Here is a 14941-nt window from a genome sequence, read left to right on the forward strand (position 1 = left end):
CAGTCTCCTCCAGAGCTCGCTAGCTCCAGCAGCTGTCTGCCAGTTAACGCTAACAGAGTCACTCATTAATCCAAAACACTGGCATTTTTCCCTCAGCTCCGGTCTGTTAGACCAATTAACCCCACAGTATCAAAAGGCACCAATACCACAGATGCAGCCGGGAGGTGAAGATCAGTGACTCGAATTAGTTGATGTGAAGCCGAGCAGACACTTAGAGAGGCTACGCCCTTAGTTATACATAAACGCCTTAATATAATTTGAACAAGGGAGTTAAAAGTTCTCTCCGTATTGTTGTCATGACCAGAAGATAAGCTATAGAGACCAAAAGTTTCTTTTGTACCAGTATTATGAGGATTGACTTGCTTTTGGAGCCAGCCTCAAGTGGTCATTCGGGGAACTACAGTTTTTAATACATCTGTGTTAGCTTTGCGTTGTCTGAAGGTAACAAAATCCACCTACCTGCACCTCTTAAGTTCAGTAATTATGTTATATCAAGTTGTTTTTTCACAGGGGTCATGTCCTGGACTAGTTCTTGGCCAGGAGCAGGGACTTCCTGAAGTCTTGTCGTCACTGTACGGTTGGCAGCCAACCAGTGGAAACTCCAAGAAGTTACTTCCCCTGCCAAGGAATAGCCATTTAAACAAATCAGTGTTTGTGCGGATTAAACAACCAAGATATAATGTGTTAATTAGTAACTTTTCGAGGTGCTAGTAGGCAATTTTGTTAGCTTTGGATGGAGCCAGGTTAGCCGTTTCCCTTCTGCTTTGAGTCTTTGTGCTAAGCTAAGCTAACAGGCTGCTGGCTGTAGTCTTGTACTTACCGGACAGGCATGTGAGTGGTATCTGCGTACGTCACAACACACCAGGGCAATGATGACTGAATGGTTAAAACTGACTCCATTGTCACCAAAAAACAAAGAGCATCTCCATATTTCAAAGCATTCCCATCTTACAAAGCTTACATTAAAACACTGACACCTCTATATGACCAATTTCGATGTCTCTTAACTGGCCCGTTCCTCCAGAGCAGGAACGTTCTAATGAATTTACACAAGTGTCAGTCGATGTTCTATTTCAGCTAAAGGGTAAACACGGCTATAGATGGCTGTTTACCGTGTGTGAATCTCTCTCTTTGCTTTTCTCTGTCCCGTCGAGAGACATGAAACGCGGTGGGGCAGCAGAAATACTTTATGGTGTTTGCCCTCGCAAATAATAAAACATAAATTGTGGAAACCCTCAGCCTTGTACAGTTCAGCTCATTCAAAGGAGGCTGCCCCGAGAAACAGGGGTGAGACCGCTGATTTTCTGCTGGCAAATATTTGAAGAGCTAATTTGGAGGGGCTGGGTTTGCTGCCGTTAAACAGTGTGTGTGTGTGTGTGTGTGTGTGTGTGTGTGTGTGTGTGTGTGTGTCAGCCACATGTACTCAGCTCTGCCGGGGATCCAGACAGCCAAAAGTTATTAAATTCAAGATGCAATTTATCCATTTTAGGAAAGTTATTAATCTTGTCAATTAATTGGGTCAATTGTCTAGACTGATTGGAGCGGCTGTAAATCAGCCAATCATAGATTGAGTCAGTCAGCAAGTCAAACAATCTTTGTGACTGTCAGTCAGTCCACCTGCCACACATCCAGGCGACCAGTTGTAAATTACCCCATCACACAATCAGTCAGTCAACCAGTGACCCTTGATCTTATTTGATATTGGAATGCAGCCAGAAAAAAAAACAACACTAGTGGCTGCATACTCCAGGAAATTGATTGGTTTAATTGATCCTGATGGCCTGTTGTTTACAGTCTAAAACAAAAAAGAAAAAAAAGGGGGGAAAAATGGGGTTGGGAGCATCCAGAGCTGTCAAGGGCACAGACAGACAGACAGACAGACAGACAGACAGAGACAACAACTGGAAATGCGAAGTGGCAGCAATAAAGGGCAACGCTTTGTGTTTGCTGCTTGCCTCCCTGCCTGCCAGCAGAGTGTGGACAGGACTCTCCAGTGCGCCCGGGCTGTCCCCAGGAGGGGCGGGGTGGGTGGCAGTGTAGGGACAGAGGCAGGAGAGGGAGAGGAGAGAGAGAGGAGGGCAGGACTGGCAGGGTGCGGTCTGAAGTGGCAACAGATCGTTTTGGATCACTCAAACCCTTTCAATTCAACTGGAAAGCTGCAGCTTGTTGCGCGCCGGCCGCATATGGAGAGGGAACAGCTTTGAATCCAGAGAGGGCACCAACCAAACAGCAGGCGACAGTGGCTGATGTTGTGACAGTTTCCCAGAGCAGGAAAGAAAAGAGAGGGAGAGAAACCACAACACTGCAACTTGGATATCAGTCACCACTCTCTCTCTTTAACTCTCTCACCCACCAAATCGACTTTGAACCTGTTTGTTTAAATACACGGACTTTACAGCCTGCACACTTACTGTTGATTCTGTGCGGCGGAGGGAGCGAACTTTTCTCAATTGGGCTCATTTTTTGTTTTGGAGCAGCTCAAAACTTTTTTGGTGTCCTCATGGTTCCCGGTGCAGCCGAGGTGCTGAGCTTCTTCAATCCGAGCTTTTCGGACGTGATGTCGCGGCTGTCACGGACGATGGAGTCGGGAACTGAACCGGGGAGGTACTGAAGACATCTCTCTCCCCCGGGAGAGTCCTCCCTCCCCCCGGGGCGATGCGGATCTCCTTCCTCCTTCTCACCGCCTCTCTGTGTGCCTTGGTCCTCCTCCTCGCACCTGCCTCGGAGGGCTGCGGGCCGGGGAGGGGGTACGGCAAGAGGCGGCTCCCGAAGAAGCTCATCCCGCTCGCTTACAAGCAGTTCAGCCCCAACGTCGCCGAGAAGACCCTGGGAGCCAGCGGGAGACCCGAGGGCAAAATTACGCGCAACTCCGAGCGCTTTAAAGAACTGACGCCGAATTACAACACAGATATTATCTTCAAGGATGAGGAGGACACGGGCGCAGACAGGCTCATGACACAGGTAAGGAGGGGGAGATGAGTGAGGACAGGGAGGGAAACATCTGGCACAGATGCGCAAAGGTGGACCATCGATCCTGAGAGCTGCTGCTCGACAAAACAGCTGAATTTAAATCTTAATTGGTTGATCCCGAGCTGACAGCTGCAGACCTTTAGCTGAATCACGTCCACAAATTGTGCGCTGAGTGTTTGCAGTCTGTTAAATGTTTAAACCAACATTGATTTCATTGACTCTCGGCCATTTGTTTCACCTCTGGATTTTGCTACTTGACACAGCTGCTTTTACTGCCTTGAAGTATTGCTTGTACTCCCAAACTCTAAGCCTTATTCTTTCTTTTCTTCATCAATCATCTTTATCTGTACGCTCTTCGTTGGGCCGGACATATAGGCGTGCGTAAAACCACTCATTTTAGGGTTAAACCAAGGCTACCAAGATTAAACAGCCAATAAAGTAATCTTTATCTAAGTTTCATAACATAGTTTTCACGCTGACCTGGCCCACAAGGAGACACCTTTCACCCACATAGTACTATTGAAGCAACCGGAGAAGTGGCTTCTTCAGCACGACGCGCCAAATCTCTGCGCACCCAAATACCTCAACCTGGCACCAACTCATTTATTCATTCAACGATCAGACGCATGCATTGCTCCACAGAGGCATCTTGACCTCAAGCCTTATGTAACTATCTGGAAAAACTGCCAAATCATCCCAAGCAAGCGCACATGGATCCGTGTGTGCACTTTGACCATTCACCTGACTAAATTCACCTGACACAGTTTTAGTAGAGTTATTATCCACATTCATTTCTATGTTGTTAAGAGGAACCTCATGCCCTCATCACTTCTGTCTTTGTACCTGATGGGCATGTTGTTTGTTTGCTTTCAGTCACTACTTTTTCCAACCTTCCCTGTCCACACTTTACTGCGATGACACCAAGGCCTCAAGTATCTAGCCCAGTTTCAACCATCCCACAGACTCATCAGCACATCCCTCTTTTCTCATCCTTCCTGCTACTCATTTTGTCTTTGTGTCGTTTGTTTCTAACAGCCTGCCTCCCCTTTCCCTCCCTGTGCCTCTCTCCCTAGCGTTGTAAAGACAAGTTGAACTCTCTGGCCATCTCTGTGATGAACATGTGGCCCGGTGTTAAGCTGAGAGTGACTGAGGGCTGGGACGAGGACGGTCACCATTCAGAGGACTCGCTGCACTATGAGGGACGTGCTGTCGACATCACCACCTCAGACAGGTAGGCCAGACACAGACCAGGCAACATTTGAACTGCTCACAGTCAGTCAATCAACTTATCAGCAATGTGATGAGTCAATGGATTAGTCAGCAAAACTAGCTTGTTTGTTTTTGCTGTCTCAAACGTGGACGTAGATGATCAGATCCAAGTTTGTGGCCAAATTTTTCCAGAAATTCCAACATTTTAATTGCGTTAAATCACAAAAAGTACATGGATTTCAGTGGCAAAATATAGATCTTCTGAGTATGTCTCAAAAAGTATGTAGTGTCAGTAAATCTCAGAATCACATGTGGAGATAAAGATATAATATGCAACATTTTTGCATTAAAATGTCCAAAAAACGACTGGAGTTGTACATTTTGCCAAATGAAAGAAAAATCTGTGATTTTACTCAAAGAAACGTTGTGTTTCATTTGGTCGCCTGTCACTATAACTTCAATGGAAACTCTGGATAATACATCAGAGAGTGAGGAAGGAAGTCATCATCTTGACTACACTGATAACATCAATTAAACTTTAAGACATTACCTCGTCCGTACATTTCTGCCAGAGTCCAGTCAGATTTTCATTGACAATGTTGGTCATTTGATAATGAAGACAACAACTCCCATGATCCCATGCTGCTTCACTATGTCACAAGACTATATCCTTCGATTTCCTTTTATTGACTGAGGGACCCCTCACAGTCAGTTACATTTGTGCGTTTAACAAAATCTTCTTATCCTTCCACAGGGACAGAAATAAGTATGCCATGTTGGCCCGGCTGGCTGTAGAAGCTGGATTCGACTGGGTCTACTATGAGTCCAAAGCCCACATTCACTGTAGCGTCAAGTCAGGTAAGAAGAGATGGATATGAGCAACAGTGTGTGTGTGTGTGTGTGTATTATCTGTTAGTGTGTTTGTATGTTTTTTTGTGTTTGCGGCCAGCTGTCATTACCACTAATGAGGTTGATGCCAGACCCTTTGTTGGCGTTTCACTAATGGTTTACCTTGCCTTCCAGCGCCGCTGTCATCAGTCTTTGTGTGTGTTTATGTGTATGGCCTATTGGGAGCCAATCAAAGCAGGGCGTGCACCTGTGCTCTTCGCTGTACTCAGTCACACGTCTTGGTCAGATCTCACCCTTAAGTGATCTTCCTTTGTGTGTGTAGGATATTGAGCTGTATAATCTGCAGATAGAGAGTATTATTTTTGACACGATCTGTTTAGTGAGTTTCGTTTATTATCCTTTCGTAAATTATTTTGTCTCATTACATTACATTACGATAATTACAATCAAAAACAGACATTGAACATCAAAGTGCTTTACAACATCATAAACAATAAAGAATATAAATATACCAAAATGTAAGTGACACACACCTGACAACAGAGCTGTACTGGAGAGTATGAAGCTGATCTATTCATACAGCAACCCGTGGGTTGATTACAGCCCTTTAAAGGAGCCATATTATGCTCATTTTCAGGTTCATAATTTTATTTTGGGTTGCTATTGGAATAGGTTTACATGCTTTAGTGCTCAAAAAACACGTTAGTTTTCTCCTACAGTCCAGTGCTGCAGCACTGTATTCCCCTTCTGTCTGAGACGCTCTGTTTTAACTCCTGTCTCTTTAAGGCCACCCCTCCTGAATACCCAGTCTGCTCTGATTGGTCAGCTCAGACACGCCTGAGCCAGTACCGCTAACAAACACAGAGCAGCTGTGCTAAATCAACACTTACGTGCCAAACTAGCATAAATAATGTAAATGTGTGACATGGTGACACAGTGTGATGTCACAAAGTCACGGAATTAAAGGCGGGACTACTGACGAGGCATTTCAGGACCAGCGTTTTCTGTGGGAGAGAGGAGCTTCGGAGCAGACTTTGACCTTTTTAACTTGCAAGATCTTTTACATGCAGAAGAACATATAAAACACACTGAAGGAGAGGAAAAAAATGAAAAAGCATCTCTTTTAACAACCTCATTTCGGCCCTTTGATATTTTTGTCAGTTGGCTAATTAGCCCAGTCATTAGGTTTGTCTGTTGCTAAGCACAAAAATACTTTTATTTCATTTAAAAAAGTTTAACCTGGGCTGTTTTTAAGCAGACAGAATTTACAAGAACCAAACTGACAACATACTTATAAGATTTAAAGGGTGCCATTGTTTTTCTCCTGTACTTTTGTATATATAAGGTTTCTTTTACAACTGTGAAAACTAATAAACAAAGCGGAGAATGTAACTCATTTTAATTCCAAGCTTTCAAGTCCATCTCCTTGGCACTTAAATTTCCATACAAACAAGCCGTCCTCAAGGGGAATAAGGTCCCCAGAACACTGTAGAAAGGTAGCTACTTAGAAGGGTCCGGCTAACATCCACTAAGCGAAACAAAATTAAATTGTGTTTTCCTTTGATGACAGTTTGTTTGTTCTGTTCATTCAGTGATGAAAATCAGTAAGAGAAGATGTTTCTCCACTGTAACTGATATATTGTCATTACAATAAGTAGTTAGCTAGCTACGTTAGCTTATGGCAGCTTTAAAAGTTCCTCCTCAGAAATACATAGTTAATGTTAAGTGACACTACTCCAGCACACACTGTACCAAACACAAATCAGATACAGTCCTTGAGCAAACAATACTTTGACTACCGCATTCCACCTCCAGCTATTATAACGTTCTGATACATATTATAAATCCATGTACCCACGTCTGGTACCACCACTTATTTGATGCCAAACTGCATTCTAGCAGAGGTTAGTCGGCTGTGCGATGATTAACTCTCTCTTTGTTTTGCTGTTGCTTTTCCTTCAGTAGGTTTCTCTCAGATCTCTTATCTGAGTCTTATCACCTCCCGGTCACAGCCCTCCTTTTCTGCAGCCCTAAGGCATACAGACACACACACCTTGGACAAATATTTGGCTGCCTTAAGACTGCTTTAAGACAGCCTCCCCCCCACACACACACATTTATACTGATTCATTTTCTTGTTTCGAAACTGATTTTGCTTTCAATAGATCGAGCAGATATTCTATTGAATTTGTTCCAGTTATCACCTTTCCACTTTCATTCCTCTCATTCTTTCCCAAAATAGCAGGAATCATTGTCAGGAATCGAGCTCATTACAATGTGCCACTGCTCTCTCCCTGTGTGGAGTGGTCATGTGACTCAGTTTAAAACACAAACTCTGCTGTAATCCAAACAGTATCCAGACCCACGTCTGAGTCTGTGTGCTTTCCTGTCTCTGTGACCCCGGGCCGTGCTCTGACTGTGGTGATACAATCAGCTGGTTATCCATTAGCTCTCGCTGACTACCTCTTCTTGCCACCTCGTCTCACTGCGTCTTAAAGGGCCAACTGTGGCATCTTGGGCAGTCTAAATGACAAACAACGGCCTGACACAACTGAAGCAAACATGCTTCTCTAATAATGTTGTTGTCATCATGTCAAAGAGCCATATTATGCTCATTTTCAGGTTCATAATTTCATTTTACTACTACTAGAATAGCTTTACATGCTTTAGTGCTCAAAAAACACATGAGTTTCTCGTACTGTCCAGTGCTGCAGCACTATGTTCCCCTCTGCCTGAGACGCTCTGTTTAAGCTCCTGTCTCTTTAAGGCCCCCCTCCCGGATACCCAGTCTGCGCTGATTGGTCAGCTCACACACGCCTGACCAGGCACTGCTAACAACAACAGAGCAGCTGTGATAAATCAATTCTTACGAGCCAAACTAGTAATTTGGCATAAATTATGCAAATGTGTGACATGGTGACGTAGTCCTATGTCACAAAGTCACGGAATCAAAGGCGGGACTACTGACGAAGTGTTTCAGGAGCAGTGTTTTCTGTGGGAGAGATGAGCTTCTGATGGGGCAGACTTTGACCTTTTTAACTTTCAAGATCTTTTACATGCACAAGAACCTGTAAAATACTGAAGGAAAGGGAAAAAAATGAAAAAGCATAATATGTCTCCTTTAAGTAAAGGAGCAAAAAAGACTTACATGCCATAGCAAAGTGAAGGGAATCGTCTCCTTTAAGCACAATATATATAAAAAAAATAGCAGGACGAGAGCCTCCATTGAATCACAGAAAAAAAACTCCTTTTGGAGACGATATCATTTTAAGGCCTTGGTATTGAAGAATGCTTAGTGGCCCCCACAAACCTGTTGCAAGAGTTTTGCCAACAGCTCCAGTCACACAAGAGAAGTGATCGTGAAAACAGTCAGAAATCACAACATTTAGTTTAGAAAATCAAACAGAAATGCTACCAGGCTGTGTGTCTTTCTGTGTGTGTGAATGAGGTCGAAGAATAAGGAAAAGACAAGGTTCGAACATGAGCCACATTATACACATATGTTAACAACCTGCCACTGATCCACTGAGATAAAGTCGTCCTTGGGTCAGTGTCAAAGTCTCACCTGTTTTATAGATCACTCAGTGATCATGCAGCCACTGTTGCTCCATTTCTCCGAGGGACGTTCAAACTGTATTCTTCTCTCTTTATGTTTTGACTCCTCGTACTTTCATCATCATCATCGTCAAAAAATAATGCAATTAAAACCAGAGCTGCAACAATTAGATGATTATTCAATCAAAAGACAATTAGTCGCCAACTATTTTGCTAATCAATTTGTCGATTCAGTCATTTTGAAAGCCATAATGTCAAACGTGCTGGTTCCAGTTTCTTAAATATAAGGATTTGCTGCTTTTCTTTGTCATTTATGATAGTAAATGACAGTGATGGAATGTAATTAAGTATATTTACTCAAGTACTGTACTTCAGTACAACTTTGAGGTACTTTTTCAATTTGCTGCTACTTTGTACTTCCACTCTACTACATTTGGAGGCAAATATTGTTACTCCACTACATTTATATGATTATTAATTTTAACAGTTAGTAATTTACTTTTACTTGTACTTTTGATGCTGAAGTACATTTATTGCCAGATAATTTAAGTACTCAAGTACTATTTGTATAGGAGTCTTTCACTTTTACCAAAGTAATATTTTAACACGATATCTTTACTTTTACTCAAGTATGTCTTTACTTTCTACTGGTAAATGCTGAGTCTTTGTGCTTTGGACTTAGTTGGAGAGAGCAAGCAATTTAAGTGTTACTTTGGGCTTTGGGAGCCTTTTTCACTATTTTTTTTACAATTTTGATCAACTGTTCGTGAAAATAATCTGCAGATTAATTGATCAAAAGTAATCAATTGTTGCAGCCCTGTTGGAAAAAAAAGACAAGACTAAATTAAATCAAATCAAATAATCATTTTTCTTTTTCTTTTATCTCTCCAGAACATTCTGTGGCGGCCAAAACCGGTGGTTGTTTCCCTGGCGATGCTCAGGTCGTCCTCGAAGGCGGGGTTACCAAACAGATGCGGGACCTTCACCCTGGCGACCGCGCATTGGCTTCATCAACAGCAGACGGTCACGGCCCCCTTCTATACAGCCCGGTCTTATCCTTTGTTGACCGCCAGCCCAACGTCACGAAGACCTTCTACATCATTGGCACCAGCACAGGACTTAATATCACTCTCACAGCCGCTCACCTGATCTTTGTCACGGACTGCACTGCAGGGCCGACTGAGAAGGAAGAGACAGCTGAAGAGCCACTTTTGGGCTCTGTACGGGGTCGCAGGCCGAGCCGGGAAGCAGGTCTGAGAACAGTTTTTGCCAGTGAGGTCCGACCAGGACAGTGCGTACTTACGTCACAAGGCAAAGTGGACTCGCAGGCAACACTTTCAGTCGTGACCTTTGTGGAAGAACAGAGGAGCGCCGGGTTGTACGCCCCACTCACCCAGCACGGCTCCATAGTGGTGAACGGTGTGCTGGCATCCTGCTACGCTGCTGTGGACAATCACCGCTTGGCCCACTGGGTCCTGGCCCCGCTGAGGTTCTTCTACAGCCTGATGGGACCTTCAGAACCGCAGACTGACGGCCTGCACTGGTACCCTCGGCTTCTACAGAGGCTGGGGCAAACGCTGCTGGACGCTGGACACTTCCACCCCTGGGGGATTGAGCAGGTGCCACAGAGACATGTTTCACACTGAGGACTTCATTCACTCACCTGTATTCAGGAGCACCAAAGCACAGACTGAGGGACCACAAAAGACAATTGATTTTATAGTGGAAATGTGTTTTTATAGACTCTACTTGCCTGTATTTGCTGTATTCCAACAAACTCCTTTATGTAGCACATGTACAACTGTGTGAAAAAACAAATATAGGAGACTGAGGAGATTCATTTTATACTTTTTAAACTAATTCCAGAAGATTACGAGGACTGGAGAGACTGAAATATGACAGAAAATCCCATTTTAGATTTAAATACCAACAGAAATGCTGGCATAAGTATTTCTCTCTTTCAAATTAAAGGTGCAATATGTAAGAATCGGCCACCTATCAAAATCAAACTTAAAACAAGCCAGGCAGAATAACTGCTATCTGTAGCTGCTGTTAGCTAGTTAGCTTGGTTAGCTGTGCATCTAGCGGTCTGGACTGGAAGCTCGGATCACCAGGGGAGTGTTGGTGTTTACACTGCTGACACAGGAGCTTTGAGCCAGGAAGGGTCGGGGCTAACTGATTAGCATGCTTACTTCAGTAGATATCGCTGCAACACAATACATAACTTAAAAACTGATATTTGTTCAGATTATGTTGATAATTTAATTTAATTTTGGGATGTTTTCAACTGAAATTCTTACATATAGCACCTTTAAGAGTTGAACCTCTTTGTCAATATGTTTCCCTTCAGAGCACTTCAGAGATCAAAAACAGGGACTGTGATTCAGAATTCTCTCATTAAAACAAAAGTGTAGTGGTAAAGTAAGTCAATCAGGTTTCATCATTCATTTTGTACTGTATTCACTGTCATCTTTCAACATTTACACATCTTAAGATCACACCAGAGCTTGAGTTAGATGAAAACAGAGAAGAAGTAAACAAGGTGTGATATGAAGCTCTGTACGTACATATTCATACAGTTAAGTCATGTTAAAGGTGCAATATGTAAGAATATTAGTTTAAAAAAAACGTATAACAGACGTCTATGTACTGCTTTGCAGAAGTATTCACGAAAGTTAGCATGCTAACTAGCTAGCCCCGTGCCTGAAAACCTGTTTCTCCCAGTGGTCCAAAGCTCCTGTACTGAGCTAAGAAGCTAACAGTAGCTACAGCAATGGAGCAGAATACAGTTAGCGGCAGTTAGCAGTCAGCCTTGCTAGCATGGTGAAATGGCGCCCCCATTTGTTGGCAGAAGGAATTCAACAGGTGGCAAATTCATACATGTTGCACCTTCAAGAAGGAAAGAACGACAACCGCTTACTAAGAGAATCATCACTGCAGTAAATCCACTTATTCTTTGTCCTTCTTTTATTCAGCCTTTACTGTACATTTGCGAAATAATATTTAAACTGGACAATGGGGGAGGAAGTTCTGTGTATGTACTGACTAGCAGGGAATTACCAAACACTTCAACTTACTGTTGTGTGTACTTCAACTTTACAACATCTGTGAAGTACTGGCCGCAATCTGTTTTTTCCGCGTGTGTCATCTGCTTCCAGTCAACTTGATTGTCTCAAACTAAATCACAGGGTTCATTTACACATCTTCATGTTTTTTTATTAGTTATTTTATTTAAACGGTTTTAATTTGTGACATGTTTTTCAGGTCAGTTGTAGCTAGTTAAGGCATACACGACACTCAGGCTGTATTCAACTACTGTATTAAGCAAAAGCTATGCATCATATTAAATAACAGATAATAAATCTCTTTTGATCTTGAATAGTAAGTGACCTGATAGCTCTCCTTTTGCATGGTCTTTTTTTGTATTCCATCTATCAGCCAAGACTTGAGACCTAGATTAGCAGAGGTACAGACATTTTGTTTTTCAGCACTATGGGAAGCAGAAGTGATGGATGGCTGAATGAATATGTTCATGATGTTGTTCAAGTTGACACACAGACTCAAACATCCCAAGTAGGACATCCAAGGCATTATTCTACATACTTTCTAAAGGATTTGTCACATATGTATATTAAGCTATTGTTGGAGAGACTATTTAAAGATCTATTTTTTAGAAAATAATGTAAACTAATATTATTTTCGGCAACTCTGTGCATACTATTTGTATTTGAAACATAAAGTTGTTGTTTTTAAACCAAAACTACTCTGTGCTTTATTTGGTAGCAACATATGTTTCTTAATCACTAAAACACAGGAAATGTTTATGTAGTGAGGCCTCTTTTTAGCTACATCACTGACAGAAAAGGGTCAGGCTGTTTTTTTTATCCAGAAACACCGATGTGAGCTAACAGCTGGGTTTGATTATCCCCTGCTACATGTTGAAACATAAACAGTCTCCGTTGTAAACAGTGATGCATCACAACGGCTGAGACAATGTGAACGCAGCATGAATAGCTGTGGTTACAGGGTGGGCTGCTGGTTGGTTTCAGTACCACGGACAGCAGCACACAGCAACACTCCTCTTTCCTCCTCATCATGCCTCGAAGTGTTTTTTTCTTTTATCCAGGATGGAGAGTAAGTCCTTGAACACAGCACTCCCTGCTGGATGCTTCAGGACTTGCAGAGAAGAGAGAGAAATCCACAGATTACAGTTCTTCCAAATGGTTTAAACACATTTCCTGGAACTATAACTCAATTTATCAAAACACTAAACACAAAACTGAAAACAGTTGTAAATTTTGTCAAAACTCCACAAATCAAAGCATCAATTTAAACACTGGTGTGGCACATTTAAACATGTTTTGGCTTTATGAGGCCATGTTATGAAAATTGTGCAGAAATTGTTTCCTTTTCCCCCTTTTTTTGACATTTAGGGGGGTTCTGTGTCCCAAAATAGGGTTGAATTTCATGATACATACAGTATAAAGACTGTTGTCATACAATATTACATATTACTTGAATTTTGATACTTAAGTACATTTAATATCAGATACATTTTAAGACTTTTACTCAAGTACTATTGATATGGGAGACTTTCACTTTTACCAAAGTAATATTTTAACTTGATATCTTTTGGGTAGCCAAACAAAACTGTAAATAACATTAACTAAAGCTTAATTTGCTTTAAATTGATCATCTATTAATGATGGTTATTATAAAACATTACTGAAATGTGGGAATTTAGTCTCATGGGGCTTTAAGGGCTCCATAGTTTCCCCCTGTCTGTCCACGCCTTGTAAACAAAGGGAATAGTAGCCCACTTTATTCCTTCCACAAAAGATCAATAAACAAAGGGAGAGTCAAAGTAATCTTTATTATTATTGGTCAGTTAGGTACAGGAAAAACCTTTTTGTCGTATCCCATAGCTCATCTCAGGAGACGGATCCATACAGACACACAGAGCCCCAGACCCAGGTGAAACGCTCACTAAGTTACATATATTTAAAAAAATAAAAATATGAAAGTGATTGTTTTACCTACATGTGCAGGTGAGGCTCTCTAAAATACACATGGAAAACTCATGCACATCTCAAGTGGTTAAAAAACTGAAAACCATTACAAAAATCCATCCACCTGGGTCTGGTGGTTCAAAATGTTTTCTCTATGTGTCCTGTCTCCACTTAATAATGTTTATCTCCGGTTGGACCACGATACCCCGGCAACATTCTGAGGCAAGCAATTATAATCAGGACTGATTTAAAAGAGGGGAATGGTGGAAAAAAACACAAAGTAACTGCAACCAACCCTCTTACTGAGATGAAACGAAATAAATAATAAATAAATCAAACAAAATTGCCTCAAAAGTGCCCCAAGTATCATCGTCGTCAAATTAAGGGTGTTCACACAACAACACATGGGAATTCAGCATGCTCACAGTAACACACATACAGATATGAATGTCTTTATAGAATATGTATCTGTCATCACAGCTTGGCAAAATTACACTTATACACAACGAATGCACAATAACACCTGGAACCATAATACCAGCCAGTGGGAAAAGACCCAAATACGTTTTTGAGTTGTCTTTGTCCAGTCGGGGAAAAAACTTCCTGTAAAACTGACGACCTCATCCCCTGGTAGGTGGCGGTGATATCGTCCAATAACAATAGCCTATAGATAAAGAATTTATGTTCCCAAACAACCCATAAACACACACACACACACACACACACACACACACACATACAATCGCAAACATTTTCTCCCACACTTATTACATGTTAGTAACATCATGATAAATCTCTTTTGAGTCGGTGACTAGATGGATGACTGGAACGTGAGATAGTTTGAACTACCTACAGTTAAGCGGCTGTGTCGAGAGCAGTAAACCTGACAGAAGTACAAAACACTCCATAACATCCTAAGTTGGCAATTATGTTGACATAGTTACATTAGGCTATATGTAATCATTGCTTGGCAGCATACAAAAATAAAAGAAGTTGCTCTGGTGCATATTCTGAATCATCTGCATTTGAGTTTCTCTATGCAAACGGAAGGAATTGTTTTCGGCACATTATTATTTTTTTTCGAAAAACAAATGAGGCTGGCTCAGTTATTATATATTTGATTAGGATTAGGGTGTAACCATATCTGCCTAACTATTATTATACTACCAGTAGCAGCGTCTCGTTGTTGTGTAGTTTGTCGGCCGGCTATGAAGCGAGCCTGGGTAATGCATATTTGGAATCCCTTGTGAAAAAAGAAAATCCTTGAAAAGATTTTTCACACGCCCGCCCCACACAAGTTCACACAGATTCAAACAACAAGGAATAAAAAACACGACTGTTTAAAAAAA

The 14941-nt window shown here is 41.9% G+C and overlaps 1 protein-coding gene across 1 annotated transcript; it reads left to right on the forward strand.

The window, feature by feature from the left end:
- Positions 1-2068: 2068 nt before the first annotated feature.
- On the forward strand, positions 2069-11962 carry LOC141002388 (indian hedgehog B protein-like). The gene is made up of 4 exons (XM_073473704.1): positions 2069-2961; positions 4044-4201; positions 4934-5037; positions 9475-11962. Exons 1-4 carry the CDS (start codon positions 2656-2658, stop codon positions 10227-10229), a joined length of 1323 nt encoding a protein of 440 aa, XP_073329805.1. The 5' UTR covers positions 2069-2655; the 3' UTR covers positions 10230-11962.
- Positions 11963-14941: the final 2979 nt, after the last annotated feature.

Source organism: Pagrus major, chromosome 9 (genome assembly GCF_040436345.1).
Source record: "Pagrus major chromosome 9, Pma_NU_1.0".
Classification (NCBI taxonomy): domain Eukaryota; kingdom Metazoa; phylum Chordata; class Actinopteri; order Spariformes; family Sparidae; genus Pagrus; species Pagrus major.